General features: G+C 44.4%; 1 protein-coding gene across 1 annotated transcript in view; it reads left to right on the top strand.

Moving 5' to 3' along the window:
- Positions 1–5,295: 5,295 nt before the first annotated feature.
- Positions 5,296–23,867, top strand: part of ATP1B3 (ATPase Na+/K+ transporting subunit beta 3) — a 41,100-nt gene continuing 22,528 nt past the window's right edge. The window contains exon 1 of the mRNA XM_019532992.1: positions 5,296–5,495. Coding sequence (XP_019388537.1) covers positions 5,387–5,495 — 109 coding nt within the window. The 5' untranslated portion in view covers positions 5,296–5,386. The remainder of the gene's footprint in view (positions 5,496–23,867) is intronic.

Below are 23,867 nucleotides of genomic sequence, written 5' to 3'. Positions count from 1 at the left end.
AGCAGGGGCTCATGAAAGCTTATGTTACCCACGTCTGATTTAGTTAGTCTATAAGGTGCAAAACTATCCTGCCTGCTGTCAGATTTCAGATTAACACAGCAAACTACCTCTCTCTTTTTTCTAGTATCAATCTACCTTGAGTATCTGAGCAACTCTCTCAGTAATGCAAGTCAAATCCCATTGGCTTGTCTGAGAGTTTCCCTGGTGTAACTAAGAGCAGAATCTGGTCTCTGTTTATAAGAGATGATGGTCTCAGTGGTGAGAGGATTTACACAATAAATCCATTTTATTTTACTATCAATTTTAGACATTCTGGCACTGGATTTATGACCCAGATACCTTGTTCTGGACAGACCTAAACCCTCAGACTGACCACAACCTCTCCATTCAATTATAGGTGAATTTTACTGACACACAATGATAGCAGATAAGAATTATGCAAACAGTTCTATATCTACCAGTCCCAGGGTTCACAGAGTCAAGGTATGTCTGGCCAATATGCAAGCTTCACTCTGAGGTTCTCTCTTGAATGTCAGATGCGAGCAGCCTGGAGGTCAGAGCCTGCACCCCCAGTGGGGTGGATGAGATGAGCTGGAAGTATGCCCTCTGTCCATGGTGGCCTTGGATTCCCCTCCTGGGGGCCCCTTGCTGCTCTGAAATCCCTTCTTTTGTATTCTTTCTCTCTTCAGATGATTCTTCTTCTTTGGGCATTGCTGATTGGTCTCTCTGTGGCTGTCATACTGTCCATGTTCTGTGTTGTCAGCATATTCCTTTGTTTCACAAACCCATCACATGCACACATCTTAATTTGGGCTTTTTCTGTTTTTTCCTAATTTGGTCCATCTACCAAAACTGGAAATCTTAAGGGCCCTGTAGTTGGGCACCATGACCTGGTGCCAATGCTGCAAAGTCCCTTATCTCTGTTATGGAACAGTGTGGTATATATTTTCAATTTCCCAGCCTGTGTGTCTGCTTGCCGCTTGCTTGTGTCAGACACAGTGGGCCTTGAAGGAATTTTGTCATAAACAGCTTTTTAGAAATCAATTAACCCTTGGTGTTGCCGTAGACCATTATTCTAATAGTGTCTACTTTACCTACAAGTGAATTCCCAAAAGCAAACTTCTAAATACCATTCTCTAGCCATCAAGACACAGTAGCAGGCTGCCAAATATAGGGAAACTGTTCCTGTGTTCTTTTTACTCATCCTAAAAAGTGGAAATTTTGTTATTATTTTTGATAGCTTGTAAAAATAAGCTTTCTACTTTACTGTACAAATAAGTGTAAGGCTGTCTCAGAGATTCTTTTCTGTCAACATGTTTATAAATGTCATCTTTCATGAGTTATGATTTGCTTTCTTTCTTCCCGATTCTAAGCTCTAGACTCAGCTGAGAATGAAGAGATACATATGGGTCTAACCTACCTGTTTACCTTCTCTCAGATTCAAGAGCTGGCTGGGCACATCTACATATGCCCCTGACTGATCAGTTGGTACTACCAGTACTGTGCAGTCCCAGTGGCGCATGGGTCGTTTTCAACCCTATATCACTGTAGCAATGAGCTACTGCAACATAGTGGCAGTGTCATTGTTGGGGTCCACCTACACTATATCACCATAGCAACGAGCTACGTCACTGTAGCTCATCATTATGGCAATATAGCATCTCGTGTAGACACGCCTGCTGGGAGCCAAATATGATCCCAGTGCAAGTCAGAGCAGTCCAGGGAAACATCATGATGACACATAATTGTCAGCTCATACCCTGCTTTGACTCATTTCCAAAACATACACAGGATGTATCTAAACATGCATTAATGTGCCTTTTCCAATGCGCATTAAATTTAGTACCTGCACTGTGAGGTACTAAATTAATACACATTAGGCTGTGCTAATCTACAGTAACATATTTGCACACTTTTTAGTGATGCTTAATGAACAGTAGACTATTTTACTGTGCATGAGCGTAATGTCATCGTTTTTTACGTGACACTTTAATATGCAGTAAAATAACTTAGCCATAGGCTTCTTATGGAATGCAAAAGGCAGTCTAGTTATGGATGATGCAGAGAAGGCTGATATACTTAATGCCTTTTTACTTTAGCTCTCACAGATAAAGGTAGCTACCTGATGAGTGTACTTAGCAGCAAAGATAGGGAAGGAGACGAACAAGTGAGAAAAGAAGAACAGGTTAGGGACTCCTTGAAGAAGCTAGATGCTTTCCAGTCAGCAGGGCCAGGTGGCATGCATCTGAGGGCACTGAAGGAATTGGCTGGAGTAATTTTACAGCCATTAGCTATCCTCGTTGAGAACTTGTGGCAGTTGGATGATTGGAAAAGGGCAAATGTATAATGCCTGTTTGTAAGAAAAGGGGGCAGGGAGAGGAAGGAGCTACCAAGAGCAACTGTGGAGTCTCCATTCCACTTTGCTGAAAAGTGCATAACAGTACTGGATATTGAAGTTTGACGATTTTAACCTTTGATATTTCCTAGGTGTAATGGTAATCAAATATTTGAATAGCAGAATAAAAGAGAAAGTGGATGTGCGTTGGGATCATAGCAAAGTAGGACAAAGTAGGGTTACAGTCATCTAGTCTAGCCTCCTGCTCAAAACAGGATCATCCCTGACAAAACCATTCCAGCCAAGCATCTGTCCAACCTGTTCCGGGTTGACCTTGTGTCCGACCCAGGACTTAGAGAACCATGCTCTCTTAACAGTGATTTAGATCAGTGCTCCTTTGTTATTTGCTACTTCCCTCCCAATCTATGTTTAGTTGCGGAAATGAAGAATATCCTCATCTGGGTCAGGGGTGTCAAACAAAAGGCTGTGGCCCACAGGTGGGTCATCTGGCCAAGGGGACTTTTCAGTAATGCTGCTGAAGCCACGGTGTCAATGTGGCTTACACCAAAAGGGTGAATGCTGCCACTAACTGTAGTGGTTTTGGTTGCCACTGGTGACTAAACGCTGCAGCATTTGCCCCTGGGTCCAGAGGTAGGCCCCCTGCTGGCTGGATCCAGAGGTAGGCCACCTGGCTTGAGAGGGGCCCTGTGGTCTGGATATGGCCCATCAACTTATTTGAGTTTGACCCTCCTGATTTAGATGGCAAATGAAAATATTAATTGGCTCTCAACCAAAGAACTGCTTGTAAATACCTTTCCATTGACAACTACACTTTGAAACGTCAGCAGACCTGTTTTTAATCTATGTAATATGTGCTTTCTTTAATTCCATATAAAGCAGGAAACTTTTAATCAAGGTACTACATGGTACTAAGCCAAATGGCTTGGAGAAAGCCAAGTGTACAAAAGCAGTACTGCTGTCTTGATCAACCTAACCTTTAATCCTGTCAAAAAAGCCATTTGACAAGATTTACATGCCATGAAAACATGCTGGCTGTTATTAATGTAACTTTTATCAACAAAGAATTAGAAAATAGAGTCTTAAACAGACTGTTCTATTTTATTTTACCTAGGATCAATGTTAGGCTAACTGGCCCACATTTCCTTTGGTCAACAACTTTAGATATTGGCAATCTGATCTTCAAAGGCAGTAAGTACTCCCAGTTTGAGCTCAAGTTAGTGAGGTCTGTCGAGATGCGCCACTTTTTTTGAAAAGCAGGTGGTTTTGCTCTTCCTATACTGAAAGCATTACACTTTGAACCTACTGAAGCAGGTCAGGTAAGGGTATTGTGTATTTTGTTTTAAATGAGGAAAATTCCAAAGACAACTTGCATGGTATTGTCTTATAGCTAACCTGATCTTCAGTTGTAACAAACTTGTTTAAAATGAACACGATAACATAATTAAAAATTTAATAGAGTATCTTGTTTTCCTTAAAAGCAATCTATCAAACCTTTAATGAAAATAAAAACTAGCATTAGTATCACTGTTAACATTGATTCCATTGCATTGTATGCCATATGAGAGATAACTAGCAGGGTGTACTATTCCCAAAGTGCCTCATGCAACACAACTAGCTGAGCAAAATGAGGGGAAAATGAATTTGGCAAAACAAATTAAGGGGCAGGAAGGTATTTCATTTGCTGTCCGTCTACATTTGCCAGAACACTGAGAAAAGAAGCTTGAAAACTTTCAACTTTGAAGTTGGATACACTGGTCAGTCAGACCTATAAGCCTGGAGTGATTTATTCTTTGCTGTTTGACAATGGTAGAAAATGGCATAATTTGTGCGATGCCTCTTTCCCTAGAAGAAAGGATAAAATGTTGGAATAGGAAGTTGGCAATTGTGGTCACAAGGTCTTCTGCTTCTCCTCTGGCACATATTTCACCATGAGGATCACTTAAAACAAAGTTTACATCAACGTATTTTTTAAGGCTTTGTTTTTTGTAATAAATGTATTGGTTTCCATTACAATCTTCTACATTGTAGCCCTAACTCTTTCAGACCCATCTTTACTCAAGATTTCCAGCTTATTGACTGAATGCTAAATGAGCCTCTCTTTTTTTTTCCTTACTAATATGGGAGCTCTCCTGCTACAGTAGCTGAATTTTTGTAGAGCCACTAATTAGTCATCCATCTAATATATAATGTATACAGCTAATATGTATCTATCTATCTGAGAGCTGATCAGAAGTTCTGCTAGGCTCTGGGCTGGCACTTCATGGGGTGCAATGGTTAAGGCTTTTTGAAAGGGGTGGGGAGCTCAGTCACTGGAGCCACAGGGAGTTACTTATCCAAGCCACTGAAGAAGTGGAGGTGTCCCTGTACCTTAAGGAGAGGAACTGAAGATGTACTTGCTGTCTACTCCTTGATTCCTTCATTCAAGGAAACTTAAAGGGAGAGCTGAGATATCCCCTGGCCAGTCATTTCTTTGGGTGTTTCTTTTCCCCCTTAGATATTTGTATTGGAAACAGAGCTGCCAGCAGAGCCTCCTCCTCACCCTGCAGTGCCGGCCTGGTCGCACCACCCCAGTGTGGCGCCACTGAGCTAGGGACCTGCCTCGAGGAGGAGGAAGGAGCGGTGCTGAGGCAGACGCAGCAAGCACCCCCCGTGCCAGCCCGGAGTTTCGGCGCAGATGCGGAGAGACGAGCCCGGCTGCGGGGTGGCGCAGGCAGAGCCGGGGCAGGCCAAGGTCTCTGGCTCCCAGTCCCGCTTGCCCACGGCTCTGCGGCGCGGGCAGAGAGCCAACTGCCCGTCCACCCGCCGCGCGCGCGCGCGCAGCCAATGCGGCAGGTCCGCAGCGCGCCCCGGCTGCCAGCGGCCTGCCTGCCAGAGCCAGCGCGGGCCCGGATTGGCTGGGGGGCGTGACGTCACGCGGCCGCGAGTTTTCTAGGCGCCTGGCGCCGACAACCGGGCCTTTCTCTCCTCCCCGGCGCCGGAGGGAGCGCGCCTCACCGCTGCGGCCGCAGCCTCCGCTCCGCGCCCGTCGCCATGTCCAAGGAGGAGAAGAAGCCGTTTCGCCAGAGCATGGCTGAGTGGCGGCAGTTCATCTACAACCCACGCAGCGGCGAGCTCCTGGGGCGCACCGCCAAGAGCTGGGGTAGGCGCGGGGGGCCGGGGAGCCCCGCCCCGCCCCGCCCTACCCTGCCGCGCGGCGCGGCCGTTACCCGCCGCGTTCCATTCCGAACGTGGCCTGAGCCTGACAGCTCCGGGGGGCGGGGCCGCAACCACCGAGCGCCCCTTCCTTCCTCCCCCCGGGGCCCGCACCGTGGGGGGAGCCGGGGTTGGTGCGGGGAGGGCGGCTGCTGCAGTGGGGCCGCTGGGCTTCTCCCTCCCTCCGCCGCTGCAGGAGCCCGGGGCGGGGGGATGCCGCGTGGCGCGCTCCTTACTGCTGCAGCCTCCGGGGTCCTCCTGGGGGGTGATCGGCAGTTCATCCGGCCCCTGAAGCTTCGCCCGGGGCAACAAAAAACCGCTGCTTTTGTTTTCCCGTCGACTCTCCCCCTTCCGGGAGCCGGGAAGGGGGTGAGGGAAGCGGAGGGTTTCTCTGCTGTGAGGCAAAATATTTGGCTCTTGGGCCAGTGTTTGTTCTGGAGAGAGCGGGGACATGAGGGGTGAAGCGTCATGTAGGCAGAGCGGCTGTGTTGGCTCCGGAGGGTGCCTGGGTTCTTTCTCCCGCTTTGGTGAAGCTGAGAGATTCAGGAATGGTGCTAAAACCAACAGACATCACGGCATGGCTAAAACCAACAGACATCACGGCATGGGGTAGAGAGAGTTGCTCAATGCAGCTGGGCCCAGATAAACTCAATGAATAATGATGTCCTGAAATAGTTAGGAGGAGCCAACATCAGAAAATGGGGGGGTGCTCTGCCTTTGTGGTGCCAAGGTCGCCTTGGTGTCTGTCAAATGCTGGGCTCTGGTGTGAGCTGCCCTGTATTCACATGGAAATGAGACCCTGCTGCTTGAATAGAGAAGGAAAGGAAATTTCCACTCTGCTGCTGTCAGTCTAGTGCATCTCTTCAGTTCATCAGCAGGTTTCCTTCAAGTGCGTGGGTTGACTTGAATGAGTGTGTGGTGAAATCCACTTGAGGCAGGGCTGGAGTGGGTGCTGGGCATGCTTCAGGTCTTTGAAAGAACCAACCATCTCTATCTTTTTAGCTAGACTGACCTTTAATACCACTAGCCTGGCTTATTTTTGTGCTAGTGGTCACATCTGGATTTCATTTTTCGTGACATAAATGACATGCCTAGCAGTTGAGTAACTATTTTGTAAACAGATTTTACAGTAAAGGATTCAGTCTCATTTCAAGTATGAATTTAGTAAATATATTGGGTAAAATACTCCCTGGACCTTTTATATAATGTTGTTGACTCTAATTAGTTCTGTAATAGGAATTCAGATAATAGGTGTATGGTAAGCAGATTAGCGGTTCCTTGGCATTGACATAATGGTGGATTGTTTGCGGTCCAGAGGGGTGGAATCTGTGCCTTTTCTGAACTCCTTTGTAACAGGGACATATGCAGCAAGGCAATAATTCTTCTTGCTCCTTTTGTGTTGCTTAGGCAGCGCAGGAGAGCATAGTGTAGCAGAGACACTGTCTCTGATTGTGGTCACCAGGGATCCTGGTTTTCTTTGTTTTAAATAGCAAAATTTCTGGTTTAAAAAAAAATCCAAAATTCTTATTAATTTCCAAATTCCGTGTTCTTCTGTGATTAAAATGAAACACTATTATATACGTAAGTATCAGTTGACCACAATATTTTATTGATATATTTACAATTGTAAAGCAATTTGGAATTCTACCAGTGCCTAAATCACTATCATAAATTATAAATATCTACATACTTTGGCACTTGATTTTGATTTATTGTAATTGTGGAAAATCAGAGCTCCCCTGCCTCCTTTCTCACCAGGATCTGGGTCCAGCTGTACAGAGGGGCCCCTAGTTGCCAGGGCTACTGGGACAGTGCCAAGGTCTGCAGCCACCTGCTTGTTCCAGCTGTTGTACTCAAGTGAGACTGGCTGGAGCAGAGCCCCGCTTTGGGGCAAAACAACTGGAGTGGAGCTGGGGGGTGCGCAGAAGGATGCGGGCTGCCCTGCAGTCTTCGTGGCCTAGTGGGGGGGACCCAGTGTGGGAGGGTAGAGCGATTGACACCACTACCAGAAGCCCCCGTCCACTGTGGGTAAGCTACTGCAGCTGCTTTCCATGTTGCCTGGCTGCCATGTGACTGTGTGCACAAGCGTGTGCACGTGGTGCCCCCTGCTTGATTACCATCCTTCTGCTTCTTCTAACCCCAAGCAGCCCCTTGCAGGTTGGAACTCTGCCAGCCTCCAAGGGGCACCCATGATTTCCCATGTTTTTCTCCTTTAAAGGAGAAAGTCTGTGGTTTTTCTCCCCCTTTTTTTTTTCTTAAAGGAGAAAGAGAGTCTGGTTTTTTGCAGTAAACGGAAAACCTGGATCCCTGCCAGTTACTCATCTCACTGAAATTATGCTTGATCAAAAGGCTGGACTTTATATTTGCTCTTGAACTGCAGATTTTTTTCCTTCACTTAGTATGTGCAACTCTTTCTCCTCTGTCTTTGAAATGCTAGGTTCTTTAGAGGGGAATCCCGTGGAAAAGGATTTCCTTAGCTTTAGGCTAGTTGCAAACTGTGTGTTCTTTGGGTGTTTAAGTTTGTTCTGTAAGTACAGTATTGGTGCAAGTCTTGGTCCTTTTAATGCAATGGAAGGTGTAAACAGGAAGGCTTATGTCTTGAAATCAGTTCTGGTGTCCCACTGGGAACTGATTTGTCAAGTGATGTACGCTGGTTCTGTCACTTGGTGGCAGATCTTCAGAAGTTCAACTGCTGCAGTTTTGGTCCAGTTGGACCATGTGTTAAAGCTGAAGTACTTATTCTACAAAAGCTAACTTGGTGAATGTAATGGAAAGGATAAATAGACATAAATATTCATTAGCATTCCTTTTGAAAAATGGGAGAAACTTTATACAAATAAATCCAGGTAACTTAAAAGATATTTATAATAACCATAAAATATATTGACTGTATTGAAGGATTATTTCAAGTGGCAGAAATGGGTATAAAATAAGTTAGTAGTCTGGGTACATTTAAAGAGAAGACTCACCAACTTTTTTTAGCTCTATGGGTTTTATAGAAGCTAAAGTAAGTTGTCTTGCTGGCTGAACCCAAAGAATGGGTAGAATGTGTATTGATGTCTTTACTATAGCATTTTTACCACTTTTTTTTTGACACCTCCAGCTTTCAAACGCCACAGGGATATATAATACTTTTACTTGAGATGTTCAGCTGTCTAAAACTACTGTAAGACAGGTGTACTTGCTGGACTGACTCCAAGTAGCTCTGTTATTCAAGTATCAGTCATTGTATAGCACATACTTTTCTTGAAGACATTCTGTTTATCTTCTGTGCACATCCTTGCTATAGTATCTTCAATAATAGTAATGGATTATCCATTAATATAGCATGTTAGGAAGTACTACAGTTAGATCATGATTGTTATCAATTTGTGGTACTGATTGCTTTTACTAATTTGTTTCTGTCCCCACTGAAGTGTTTTTCTTCATGCCATCTTGTTGTTTTGTTTTGAAACATTGAGCTATATCCCTTACTAATCAAATAGTGAAAAGTAATGTTACATGGATTCAGCATCTTTAAAAAAGGGAAGAGAGAGGACCCGGGCAACTATAGGCCCGTTAGTCTTACTTCAGTTCTGGGGAAGCTCTTTGAGAAGATTATCAAGGAGCACATCTGTGATGGGCCAGCACCAGGGATGATGTTCAAGGGCACCCAGCATGGGTTCATATAGGGGCAGGTCTTGTCAGACTAACCTGATTGCCTTCTACGATCAGGTCATAAAATCATTGGATGCACGTGTCACGGTGGATGTAGTCTTTCTGGACTTCAGAAAGGCTTTTGACACTGTCTCCCACCCCATTCTCATTAAAAAGCTAGGTGACTGTGGCATTGATGCCTACACAGTCAGATGGATTGCAAATTGGCTGAGGGGTCATACTCAGAGTGGTGGTGGATGGGTCATATATTCAACCTGGAGGTAAGTGGGCAGGGCTAAGGAGGTGATCCTCCTCCTCTGTGTGACACTGGTCAGGCTGCAGCTGGAGTACTGTGTCCAGTTCTGGGCGCTGCACTTCAGGAGGGATGTGGACAGCAATGAGAGGGTCCAAAGGAGGGCCACTCGCATGATCCGGGGACATGAGGAGAGGCTACGGGACCTTAACCTGTTCAGCCTTAGCAAGAGACAGCTGAGCGGGAACCTGGTAGCTGTCTATAAACTTACGAGGTGGGGAGCAGCAGGGATTGGGAGAGACCTTGTTCCCTCAAGCACCTCCCGGAGTAACAAGAAATAATGGCCATAAGTTGTTAGAGAGTAGGTTTAAGCTAGATGTCTGAAAACACTACTTCACAGTCAGGGCGGCTAGGATCTGGAACCAACTTCCAAGGGAAGTGGTGCTGGCTCCTACCTTGGGGGGGCCTTTAAGAGGAGGCTTGACATTTACCTAGCAGGGATCATTTGAGCCCAGTTTTCTCTCCTGCCCAGGGCAGGGGTTCGGACTAGAAGATCTACAAGGTCCCTTCTGACCCTACATCTATGAATCTATGAATCATACTCCATATTACATTTAAAAATACTGTATTCATTGCAATATGTTTCATAAAGATGATGTTACTTCAATAAGTACTGAATATGTAAGCATTACGTGATATCAGGTGCACCACAGAGCCCACTGATGACTCAGTGATTCAATACCTGGCATCATTTAAATACTTCAAAGGGTTATTTTTGTGGGGGCTGCTACCATCAGTCAGCAAATGCCTTGAGGTAGGGGCCTTATTTGTTTTATGGTACTGAGTGTACAGTCAGTTTCTAGCAATTAGGGCTTGTCTAAACATGGGACTTAATCAGAAGCTGACAGTCTCTTGGCATCCTATAGCTTAGCTGGCTTTAAATTAACACCCTACCTTACTTAAGTTATAACTATATTATATTTAGGGACCTACTTAAATCATGGTGTCATGATTTTTATAGAAACTGCAAAAAAATGGCAGTTTCTGTGATCACTGCGCAAAATGGTGTGTTCTTCAATTTTGTGCAGAATTGCCTTTTTTTAAAAAAAGCTTACTGGAATACAAAGAAAAGGCAGCAGTCCCGCAGTCCCTGCAGCTGTAGTGCATGTGGTTTGAGAGAGTGCTGCTGAGAGGCTGAGATAGAGATGAAAACTCAGTAAAGGCTCCAATCAGGGAAGTGAATGGATTTTTGGCACCATCTTTTAAGAAGATAGCTGCAATGTTGCAGCACTGCAACAATCTGAAAATGAGTGATTGGCTTCTTGGCCAATCAGCAGCAAGCAGCAGAGTTGCTGGGCCTGTTGGCCAATCAAGGTGTGTGTGTGTGGGAGGAGGAGGGGTGTCACTCTGAAAAGACTGAGAAATTGGTGCCGCATGCTGTGAGTGGCCCACAAAAATTCCTTTGGCTTTGCTGTGGTTTAGGTAGGTCCCTAATTATATTAAAAGTAGCATCTACTAAGATGTCATCACTGCACCTTTGTGTATTTACATGTAGGCTTCCCATTAAAGAACACTTTCCTGTCTTGGTCTATCCTTGTCTGGATCTGATCTTGAATTAGTGTTGTTAAAGTAGCAGTAGTAAGTCTTAAGTATTTTAAAGGAGGGAGAGGCAGGGGTGGGGCACAAGTTCTTCAAGGCTCACATGTCATGCTTAAAGCACATGAGTTTCTTTACCCAGCAGCACATGCGGAGTCATGTAGCTAGCATCACATTCCTTACTTTTGAATTCTTAGCCTGAATGACCAAGTACCCATTTGTTATCTGGGCTGATTGTTGTCAGCCCGTGGTACAAGCGCAGAGCAGAACTTGAATTTGTGCCTCTGAATGAATTTTGGTATACTATACATTTAAAATGATCAGAAAAAGGTGAGTTGGTTTTGTAATTGCTTTGCAATAAAGGCTTTCCTGCAGGTCCTACTTCCTTGCAAACATAGGAAGTGCTTTACTTGCATTTTTGGACTTGTAAATTTCCTCTTGGGGGCGGGGGGGAATGCGTTGGCACTGAAGTTTAAACACTTTCTGTTAGAATTCTTGTGCTGCAATCTAGAACAGCCTACTGCTAGACTTACTGAGTTATGGTGTACACTTTAGGTACTTCATTACTTTCCCTATAGGGTTTTTTTAACATGTTTTCTTTGGTAGCCAACCAGTCACAACAAGTTCCCCAAAGCTTTTTAGAACAGTGGCCTGCAGGGATTGTTTGTATATTTTGCATTAAGGAATTATTGGCTAAAATGCATACCATGTTGTGAGCTATCCAGGTCCTGGTATGAATCTGTCCCCTCTCTCCTTCCATATTTTCCCCCATGGAGGTACATTTGTCACTGAGTTGTGGAGGCATATTCAGTTTACTAACAGTAGATCAGTGCTCACCAACCAGTGGATCTTGATCCATTGGTGATCTTGATCCACTGGTTGACTCCAAGAGCCTCCAAGATCTGAGGCTGGGGTTGGGGGCTGAGTGCCTGCCTGCATGCATGCATGTGTGTCCCCCAGACCAGCAGATCAGTCCATGGGGGAGGGAAGGGGCAGTGGCTAGATTGAGGCCCCTGTGGTGAGGGACAGTGTTGCAAAGGCAGGAGCAGGGGTAATTTGAGTGGGGTCCCAGCTGGGTGGGACTTACCTGCTGGGGAGGTATGCCCCCAAATGATTTTTTTCTCCCTCTGCCTTGATCTGCCCCCACTTTTCTCCCCCCCACACACAAACTTACCTGCTGGGTGGGGGTTGGGGGGGAGTGGCAGTGGTGGTGGCACACAGTAGATCTTGGTTTGCTTTTAAATGCCAAAGGTGATCTACTTAAAAAGGTTGGAGACCACTGCATTAGACCCTTATGTCCTTCTCAGCCCAAGAGAGTCATAACTCAATTTTTTTGTAATCAGTAGGCTTTATATAGGCACCACCAGCAGCTCTGTTTTTTAATTGAAAGGACTGTGACGGGGGGGGCGGGGTGGAACTTAAAGCTTCTGGTGTGTTTGGCTTCCTCGTGACGTACTGGATCAGGCCCTTCAAAAAACTTAACTGAAGGGATGCCTTTTATGAATCCAGAATGTCCTTAGGTCTCCAGTAGCACTGAAATTCTCAGCTCAGTTAGCAAGCCCAGAGGCAGTCATCTTAGTTGAGCTCACCGCCATAACTTTTAAGTGCCAAACTTTTTGCCAGTAAAGTAACTTGGGTGTCTTAGCAGTTGGCAGGGTTTTTGTGGATTACACTCTTGGACTTCAGCAGAATTTAGGTGCTTAAGTTAGTTTGGGGATGCATCCAGATGAGTGCGCACTTTTGGTGTGTGGTGTGGCAGACCCATCTGCGGCACCACAAATGCAGGCATTCCCCATGCTACTAACTTGCAGGATGGGGGGTGGCGTTGACTCTGGGCTTTCCCGATTTAAAAACAAACAAACAAAAACAAAGCAAACAAAAAAAACCCTACTAAAAAAAAGCGGGGCACTGCATGTAGCAGCAGTGTACACAGCCCAAAATTGAAGGTTGGCTGGCCAGGGCCACACTCCAGCTGTTGGCCAAGTGCCCTGCTGCCAGATTGCCACTACCGGACCTGAGAGACCTCCAGGACCCTAGGAAAAGCTGCTGGTGTGTGTGCATGTGCGCGTGTTCCCCAGGCACAAGTAGCAGCAGCATATATTGTGTACCCTAGGTGCTAAAGTGCTTTTTTTTTTTGGCTCTAGTTTAAATGAAAGCTTCCATTTGAAAATGGAGAAGGAATTTGTGGGCAGAATATGGTTGCCAAACGTATTCCAGAGAACTGCAGCAGCATCTTTACTTGCATGCATTGTGTACACACAATGAATGTTGTCAGTGTTGTCTTGCCTAACTGTACGAGTATTAACTAAAAGGAAAGAGTGTCATCTGTTTACTCATTTTGTACTACTGCAATATCCTGAGCTCTTCTTATAGGTCCTGTATTCAAACAGTGAGCTTGTTTGCTGCAGACTAAGGAGATAGGGTATTACAAGGTACATTTCTACTACATTTCTATTAAAATCTATAACTTGTAATTTGTGAAGTGTGCAGGCCATTCTAAAACTTCTTGAAGTTAAATTATGGTGAAATGGGCAAAGTTCAGAGGAATATAGCAAAGAATGTCAAATTGTGGGCACTTCTCTTAACTTTTAATCACTTTTAAATTGCAAGTAGCGGCATGCATGGTGATTTTGTGTAAAAAAAAAAAAAAAAAAAAAATGTTAAAAGGAGACATTTTTAATTCTTAGTCTTGCTAATAAATAATCTGGCTATTCAAATGTTACACACCATGTACTCCACAAACAAGTCTTAAACCTCAAGGTTTTGGACTGCATGTTCACTCAGTGCATAATTTGATCTGGTCCTTTGTTCTTTTGTGTTGCTAGATGTACAGAATTTAAGTTTGTTTTTGGTTATGCAAATACATGAGTTTGTTGTGATGTCCCCATTCTGAGAAACTAGTGTCAATTAAAAATATGAAAACTTCTGGTGTACCCACTGGTGACTGGGTTGGTTGGTTACACTGGCTCCGTGGGCCTGATCTGGCTTGTGGGTCTTATGTTGGTCACCCCTGTTCTATAGGTTGGCTTAAGATGACATAGAACAGTGGTGCTCAAGCTTTTGTCCCTGTGGGCCAGATAAGTGGCATGGGGTTGACACCATGTGCCTGGATCAGGCATCACGTTACCTCAACCCCATGAGCCCTGTCTAGGGTACAGGACCACACTCTGGCCTGTTGAGCTCCCTGCAGACTTGGAAACTTGGCAGGAGGGGAGCAGTAATTAATGCTATCCTGTTCCACTACTACAAAACTTTCAGACCCCTGGAGTTCCCCCTGGGCTAAATGACACTTCTGCACAGGCTGGATGTGGCCTGTGGGCCAGTGGTTGAGCAGCCTAATATTCTAATATTATAAACGCCTAAGTCTCTCTGTCTGTCTCTGATGCTCTATTTGCACTCTGATTGGCAGGTGGTAGTGTTCGTTTTGTTTGCAGGAAGAATGCTTGGTGCTGACTTGGGCTAGATGGAGATATAAACTAGCTCTGCATGTATTAGCTTTGGAACTGGAAGTAGCATAGTCCCCTTGGAAAATCCTGACATTTGTGAAGCCATAGTCTTTATATTTCCTTTTCCTGTGTTTACCTTTACAATAGGAAACAGTCATGCATACTGATTTAAATACTGCATAAATACTCATTTGAAATGGGTGAATTTTCCATGTAGAGAGTCTTATTTATCAAATGGTTCAAATTGCTTAGATAATTTTGACAAACTGTAATAAATTCAGATTTACTGAAGCTTGTATTGTCTGCAGCTGATCCCTATGTCCAGTCATTTATGATTTGAATAAGCTTCAGTCATATTGCTGATAGCCAAGATTAGAATTTGTAATTGGATATGGACGTACTAGATAAGTTTTATGTTTGCAGACAAAAATCATAGGGCTGGAGGGGACCTCCAGAGGTTATCTTCTAGTTCAACCCCCTGCCTGGGGTGTAGGATCATCCCTATTCAAACCATTCTGTGCAATTCATAATCTGCATTCTCTGTAAGACTATCATCAACCCTGGCAACACAGACATAATGTTCTAGTCTGTTGCAGGTAGAGCAGTGTATCCATGGTAGCCAATGTCCTGCTCCTCTGACCTGTTGTCAGTATATACGCAAGGGATCCTGGGTAAAGGGCCATGTCCTCCACTCCCTCCCCTGTTATAGAGGAAGGAAGACAAAAGCTTGTACAGTCCATACCAGTCTGACCATGGAGTAAAATTCATTCCCAACCTGAAATATGGTAATCAGCTCGACCTTGAGTGGAGGGACAAGACCCTCCAGGCTTTGGTCCCAGCAGGAGCATTGGCATACCCCAGTCAGTCCCCCAGCCTTGGCTGTAGCCAACACCCAGTGCCTCTGAGGAAGGCATAAAAACACCTTGAAATATAACAGAAAAGGAGGGTGCAAACCACAGACCCACATCACACTTATAGGCTTGGCAATGCTACACTTGCTAGCACCACAACAACCAAGAGAAACTTGGGGGTCATGATTGACCACAAGATGAGCATGAGCCACCAATGTGATACTGCAGCTGGGAAAATGAACAAGACTCTGGCTTGCATCTACCAGTGCATCTCAGGCAAGACCCAGGATGTCATCCTCCTGTTGTACTCAGCCTTGGTGAGGCAGCAGCTGGAATACTGCATCCAATTATGGGCTCCATAATTCAGGAAGGACATGGAGAAGCTTAAAGAGTCCGGGAGAGAGCCACGCACATGATCAGAGGACAAGAGAACAGACCTTATGAAGAGAGGCTAGGAGACATGGGACTCTTCAGCCTGGAGAAGTGAAGGCTCAGGGGTGACCTGATGGCGGTCTATAAGTACATAAGGAGTGTGCATGAGGATTTGGGGGAACACCTGTTCACCAGAGCACCCCAAGGAATGACAAGGTCCAACAGTCACAAACTCCTGCAAGACTGTTTTAGGCTGGACATAAGGAAAAGCTTCTTTACTGTCTGAGCCCCCAAGGCCTGGAATAGACTTCCCCCAGATGTGGTGCAAGCACCTACTTTGGGTACTTAAGAAACAGTTGGATGCTTATTTTGCTGGGATCCTAGCTGACTTCCTACCCCTTGGGCAGGGCACTGGACCTGATGATCTTATGAGATTCCTTCCAGCCCTAATGTCTGTGAAATCTATGAAACGTTCGTGTATTTGTTTTTTATTATTCCCTGTGAGGTATAGCACCTTGCATTTGTCCTCATTAAACTTCATCCTGTTAGCTGTAGCCCAACTTTTCAATCTGTTGAGATCCTTCTGAATTGAGTTCGTATCCTTCAATGTGTTTGTGATCCTTCCCAGTTTCATGTCTGGAAACTTGCTCAAGAAACTATGCAAGTAACTAAATCATTAATACAGTGTTGAACAGTCCTGGGCCCAGGACAGACCCCTGTAGGACTCCACTTGAAATTTCTTGCCATTGACATGGACCTGTTAATAATATACCCTTGCTTGTGGCTGTTGAGTTAATTATCTATCTGCCTTAGTTTTATCTAGCCCAAACGTCTCTAACTTGTTTATGATAAGGTCCGGTAGGACCTTTTTAAAAGCCTTGCCGAAGTCCAGATAACAGTAGATCCACAGCATTCCCTTCATCCACCAAAGCAGATTTTTGTCAAAGAAGGAGCTCAAGTTTCTTTTATATTATTTGTCTGTCTTAAATCCATCCTGGCTGCTTGCAGTCAGCCCTTCCTCTAGGTGTTTGCAAATGACCTTCTTAAAATGCATTCCAGTAACTTTTCAAGAATCAAGATGAGGCCAACTAATCTGTAATTCCCTGGGTTCTCTTACATGCCTCTTTTAAAGAGGGGCACTATTGGCTTTTTTCCAGTCCTCTGGTACTGGGCCCATCTTCCACAACTTCATGAAGATTATTGTCAAGGGCTCTGAAAGCTTTTCTGCCAGTTCCTTCAGTATCCTGGGATGAAGTTTCTGTCCGTGCTGACTTGAATTCATTCAGACCCAGGAAAGTTCTCTGACCATCTCTTTTTGTTACCTCTTCCCTCAGCTTGCCCCCTTCCTTATCCAGATAATCCTTATTATTGTTTCACTGTAGCTGAATTTTAATGTCTTTACACTTAATCTTTGTTCCTGCCTTGCATATTTAAGTTAGAAGAAGTGTTTTATATAAAAGTTGTAAAACTTGCCTCCTGCCCTGGGCTGGATCTGGACCGAAACTGGTTCAGACTTAGCTGGTGCACGCGGTGGCTCTGGCAGTGGCAGCAGATTCAGCTCCAGCTTCTGTCTGGGACATGAGGTAGTTCTGGTAGTGGTGGCTGTTCCTGCTGTGTGCCACGTGCCCCTGATGTGTTTTGTGGTGGGGTGGCAGTTCTGCCTCTGGCATGGACGATGATGATGGTTACAGCTCTGGATCTTGCATAGGGCATGTGGCAGCAGGACAGTGGTCAGGGAGCTGTGGTTACTGCTATAGCAGGTCACTCCCTCCCGTCCCGTCCTTTTCTTCTCCCTCCCCCACCCCCCATGCTGGGTCACATTCCCCCAGTTTCTGGTGGACCCTCTGGTAAGTGGGTGGGTTGGTTACACTGGCTCTGGGGGCCAGATCTTATGTTTTGTCATCCATGTTCTACATGGTAGGCTTAAAGTGACATATAGAACAGTGGTGCTCAAGCTTTTGGCTGTGTGGGCCAGATGAATGGCATGGGGTTGACACCATATGCCTGGACTTGGAATTGCTTTACTTCAGCCCCATGGGCCTGATCTAGGATACAGGTCCACACTTTCTGGCCCTTTGAGCTCCCCGAAGACCTGGAAACTTGGTAGCAGGAGAGCAGTAATTAATGCTATCCTGTTCCACCACTACAAAACTTTCAGACCCCTGGGGTTCTCTCTGGGCTGAATGACACTGCTCTACAGGCTGGATCTAGCCTGTGGACTAGTGGTTGAGTACTCTAATATAGCATAATACTTCTGTGAGGTGTTCAGTCAGGTGATAGTGTTTATTTTGTATGCAGGAAGAATGCTTGGTGCTGACTTGGGCCAGATGGAGATACAAACAAGCTCTGCATGCGTTAGCTCTGGAAGCAGCATAGTCATGTCGCCTATATGCTGTATCTAGGCTAATAGCATGGGTATGCTGCTTCCAGATTTGGAGTAATGTGTGCAGAGCTAGGTTAAGCTATGGCTGTGCCCTCTGCGTTATAAACAAGTGGTTCCCAACCTGGCTAGAATCCAAGGCACCCCTTGGAAAATGCCAACTCTTAAGACTTCACTCTTTTACTATGGAAAAAATACTGGAACTGTTTTACTGTTGCAATGAACTTGGACCACAGCAGATGAGAATGTTATTGGTGCTACAGATTCCTATTTGAAATCTCTGGGTTTATCTTATAAATCCTATGTAAGCATTTGCACACCTAACAGCACTAATATTTTTGTGGCACCCTGGTTGAGAATCACTAATATCAGTGAACCCTTATTGTCCTGCAAAAGCAAGTGATTGGCAAACACATTTGTGAGTCTTTAAAATGTGTTATAAAAAGCTTATTACTATGGTACGGAAAATCTTAATGCTAGATAAAAAGGAGTATTGTTTTGGGAATTTTAATCACTTCCAGGAATGGCACAAAGGTGGTAGAGTTTTTGTTTGGTTTTTTTTGAGGGCGGGGGGGGGAAGGGTTGTTGACTTGTTTGGATTTTTTTATTTTTTTATTTTTTGGACATAGGAAAGGTACTGTTGTGGCTGGACAAAAAATTGAGCTTTTTTTATGCAGACTACCTGTGGCTTATTTAGAGGTTTACAGAAATTTCATTTTCTGTGTAATTGTCATTTGGCTTTCCATATCACTATCTATTGCATTAAACACTTTTAACTGCCATCCAAAGTCTTGTAGATGAGCTGCTTATTTGTTTTTAAAGGTGGACATGGGCTAATTTGTGAGCAAAGTTGTTGCGTTAGATTACTTTTTGAGGTTTTCATTCTTGCAAACTGAAGGCAAAGAGCTTGTACTCTCCATCTCTCAAAGGGAGTTCTAGTATAGAACAATCTTCAGCCTTTGTTGGCAGGACTGAATATTACGCTTGCAGGAAGGAGATACTTGATTCAAAACCTGATAATCACCTAGCATTGTTTTGGGTTGTACAGTATTTTTGCTTTTAGTTGAAAAACTTCATCTTGTTTGCTCAGTAGTATTTTGAAAGCTCACAAGAGCAAAAAAAAAATGCTTGTTACATATGACCTGAATTTGAAATTAGCATTTTTAAACTTCTTCTGGGGTTTTGTATTTGGCCATGACATTCTCCCTTACATTTATTCTCTTCAGTGTTCTAAGTATGGTCCTAAAGTTTGAAATGCATGACAGATGGGTTCAGTCCAATTCCAGAGTGATTTGTGACATGTGCATGATCTAATTTTGGAGTTGTAAATTTGTAAAATAGTTTCTGTAAATTTAAAAAGACAGTGTAGTGTAGTACAGGACAAGATTTTGGCCACTTCCTTGTGATTCTAAAACATTTCTGTGAATCAAAATCTTCTGCTTAAGAGTCTTGCATACAAGCCTATTTTGAAAGAAACTCTGGCTGCTACATTTGCAACAACAGTCAGTATTTTTTGTGCTGTGCGTATAATTTACGTTGTTCTTGTGCTGCTTTTAATGTGATGAATGAAATTAACACAAGTCCATGGAATGGAAGGAATTAAATGGAATGTCAGACTCGTACTAAAATAAACTTAAATTTTTGTCAGATTGTCTGTATACCCTTTGAAAATATCTTTATGTGCATCATCAGTGTTGGTTTATTCTAAGTGTGTTCAAGTATGAATATATAATAGATCCAAACCCTTTAAATTAAATAGTGCTAGTTACTTTTCACAGTCACTTTTCGAGGTTATCGCTACTGTTTAGTTATGCTGTCGTGTCAGTTAAATAAAAAGATCTTAATCTCTTTCATTTTGTCTCTTTGTTGGTGGGATTACAGTGGTAAGACAAATGCTGTAGAGGAGGATTTGACCACATACAGCTTGCTGAGCCAATGGATCCATTCTGCAGAGCTGGAGGGTGTTGCCTGCACCTGTGCTGCTGCCACCCAGTGCCTTGGCTATGTGCTCACTAAGCTTCCAGCCCAGTGGGGGTTGTGCTGGGGCTGGGGAGCTGCAAACTGCATATGTATTTGTGATTCTCCCAGCTGTAGTGTGGGAACAGTTGGAAGTTGTGCCTGTGTCACAGTTGGTGGGGGAGGGAGTGACAGTGGCATGGGTGCAGCTGGAAACTACTGCAATATCTGTACAACCCTGAAACAGCTCCTTTGCCCAGGCTTCCTCAACACAGTTTCTTGCTGCTCAGTCCTGGTGCAGGTGCAGTCGAAAGTGCTGCACCCAGACTGCAGTTTTCAGTTGTCTCCATACTGTGGCAGGATGAGGGGAGAGCAAAGAGAAGCACCACCACACCTGCAATTTGTAGGTCCCCTGTCTCAGTGGAACCTTCCACCAACTGAAAGTTGCAATGAGGCTGTGGGGTCAGGCCTGGGGAAAGCAGCAGCAAGGAGCATGGTATCTGCTACCTGTTTTGGGTAGGTGTAGGGTTAGCCCCCTGCCATCCCCTGGTTGCTGCCACCGAAGTGACCCAGCCTCCATTGTAGTGAAGCTGGGTTGTTCTGGTGCACGGCTTATTAGAGGTTGCCAACCATTGTTGCAGGATGTCTTGGGATTCAGAATTGCTTAACTTTTTCACAGTTTGTACCATATTCAGACATTCTCTCAAGATCATGCAGTATGCTTTGCTCTCATCTGAAATTAGAGGCAACTAGAGCAATTGTTCCCATGCAGGAATGGTAATAGGAAATCACTTAATCTATCTTTAGCTTCTTTTTAGTTAAAGAGATTGGTACCTTATGACTAGTTGGCTCTTTGTAACCACAGTTTGGGATATTTTTAGGGGGGTTTTTTTGTTTTTTTTAACTAATGAACATTTCATTTAAATGATCAGACACAGTAAGCATTGCTGCTCTTTTCTTATGTTTCAAGGTTTGCGGCGTTGCATCTTCTCTCCTTTCCGCTCCCACCTCCCCCAATTTCTTGGATAGAAGAGGGTTGTGTGTAGGAAAATAAATGCAAACTGGATTGAGACTGAAACTTACCATTTTATAAGTTAACTTTAGTTGTAACAGGTGGAGCTCTAAAGTCAATTTTTAGGATTATAAAACTTTCACAGTGAAGCAGAAATGCGGTAAAAGCAGCCTGTGTTACAGGAAAGGAGAGTGCAGAAGAGTTAGGCATTCAAAGCGGAGGAAGAAGCAATGAGCAAACGGTTGGAGACAAGTGGAAGAGAAATAGAAGAGTTTCTACTTTCTTTCCATACATAATGGGAGGAGAATTCCAGATCTAATAGCTACTATCTTAAGGTGAATAGGAGTGTCCAAAGGCTGAACCCAGCTGCAGAGCTGATGCATAATTTCCTTCTATCTCTTGCACTGTCCCCTCTATCAGTGCTTTTTTACATCTGCTATAAGATTTCTCATCTGAATTGGCCATGTGCTAGTAATTTCCTTATGACTCTTTAGGTCCTGTACCTAAATATTACAACATAAAAAATCGCATTCATTGAGGGCTATTTTTAGTACACTCTGGTAAATTGATAATAGCTGTTCCTCCTTAATTCTGAGTTCAGAGTTTAGATTGGGCATCTAGCTTCAATGTAAATGTCAAATTTTTAACAATTTTTATGCTCAGAAATACTCTGTGTTATCTACAGGAACATTTTTTGTTACGGTCATGGGATGATCTGAATTCCTCTAAAAGCTTACTGTTCAAGCTAAGCCTTTTTACTGTGGCTCACTAACATGGATAATTGCATCCCTTTACCCTCAAATTGATTTGTGATGCAGAACTTCTAAAGTGAAAACCTTCTGCCTGACTACATACCCAAGGTTTGCGTTAACAGCACTATTGCAGGGGCTGTCATTTTAGTTTATCATTTATATATGCAGTTATTTTCCTTGGCAAGCTGCAAAATAACAGGTCATTGGGTATGAAATATGCATTCAGGTTCATGACTGTCAATTTTACAACTCAGGTTTTTAAAAATCTTGCATGTAGTTGCTTTCTTCCAAGATTTACATGTTAAAGTCTCTCTGTGTTGGTTTCATTTTTTCAGAATGCTAAATCACTTGGTTACATACAGACAGACCACTCTTCAAAAGTTTGTTGTTTATAGGTAATTTCAGTATGAGTGAGAGAACAGTCCAGAGCTTGAAAATATTTTTTAAATAAAATTGGGGTTTGTGTGAATCCTGCAAGAATAAGAAGGATAACATGAAATGAAAATATACTTTTAGTAAATGGCTTGAATAATGGGCATATATTAGCTTTTGTTTTGGCTTGATAGGACATAGTATAACAGATTTCATTGCTAAAATACTATTTAGTTTGAGGGAGACACTAAACAGAATAGAAAGGGAAGCAACTTGTTAATGAGGCTGTGTGAATTGCAGATATGTTTGAGAGCTACAGAATATCTGTCTCTAGAATATTATCTTGTGGTTTGTTAATGTGAATTTATTCAGGCTAATTTTTCTGTAATCATAATAAAGACTCATCTGTAGTATTTAAAACCTTTACCTCCTTAACCTTACACTTTTCATTTTAATTGGGACCAGTTCATATGTCCATAGCAGTTTATGGAGGAGGGGAAGTCTGTCGCACATGTTTAAATGATCTGGGGGAGGTTTTTTTTCCTGGGTTGCTTTCTGAGTAGAAAAGTTTACCCAGATGTGCCTGAATGCCGAGGCCCTGAAGAGCACAAGACTTGCAGTGCTGATGCTGTACAGCCAGGGTGGTCCTGTGTACTAGTAGTGCACTGATACACCGGTCCATATTGTATCGGCACCAATAAAAGGAAAATTTATATTGCTGGCAATTGGCTTTTTTTGGCTGATGTGGCCGATTTTAATGTCGTCAATAAATGCCACATTTGCATGCAGGTGCAGCATGCATGCAGCCAGCCCAGCAGCTTCTTGAGGCCTTCGCAGTGAGGGAGGGAGTAGGGCTGGGCCGGGGCAGGGACAGGAACAGGCACTAGCACTGCCCAGATGGGGCAGGGTGTAGGGCAGAGCTTTGAGTGGCTCTTGTCTGGGAGGCATGCTGGTTGGGGGTGGCTCCCACTACTGCATGCACCCCTGAGGAAAGCATGGGGGGCATGTGCCTCCCTGGATCTGTGTAGGGTGAGGGGCAGGCAACCCTGGCCTAACCCCCACCCACCAGGAAGAGCCTAGTGCTGGCCCTAGCCTGCAGTGGCAGCCTGCCCTCTCTGTGCGCACAGATCTGGGGGCGTATGTTCCCCATGCCTCTCCAGGGGTGTATGCAGTAGCGGGAGATGCCTCCCCTCCCTCTGCCCCCTGGGTGAGCCACTTGTGGCTCTGTTCTGTGCTCCACCCCAGCTGGGCAGCACCTGCCCCTGGCCCAGTCCCTCCTTCACCTCAGGGGCCCCTTCCCCTATCCCCATTTCCACCCCCCAACAGACTTACCAGCTGGGTGCTGCTCTCCCAGCTGCCAGGCTGCATATTGGCAATCAGATCAGTATCAGTTGATATGGCTTGTTAATAATTGGCCATCAGTATCGGTCCAGAAAATCTTTATTGCTGCACCCTTACTGTGCACACATCTTGGGATGCGCTGCAGGCTCCATTAGTTTGCCTGGAGACAGATAGCAGCAGTGTACAGGGCAGACCTGATTGGCTGATCCAGACTGTCCAGAGCCAGTCCATCACCATGCTGCAGTGTGGGAATTGTGATGGGGGCATATTCTGCTCCCTGCTCAGCTAGAGCGGAAGAGTCCAGCAAGCAAAAGTCTCCTGGGGGAGAGAGTAGAAGCAAAACACCCTACGA

The sequence above is a fragment of the Crocodylus porosus genome, unplaced genomic scaffold (assembly GCF_001723895.1).
Source record: "Crocodylus porosus isolate Cpor-Errol unplaced genomic scaffold, CroPor_comp1, whole genome shotgun sequence".
NCBI lineage: Eukaryota > Metazoa > Chordata > Crocodylia > Crocodylidae > Crocodylus > Crocodylus porosus.
The sequence above is the reverse complement of the archived record's forward strand: the minus strand, read 5'-3'. Positions and strand labels throughout refer to the sequence as shown.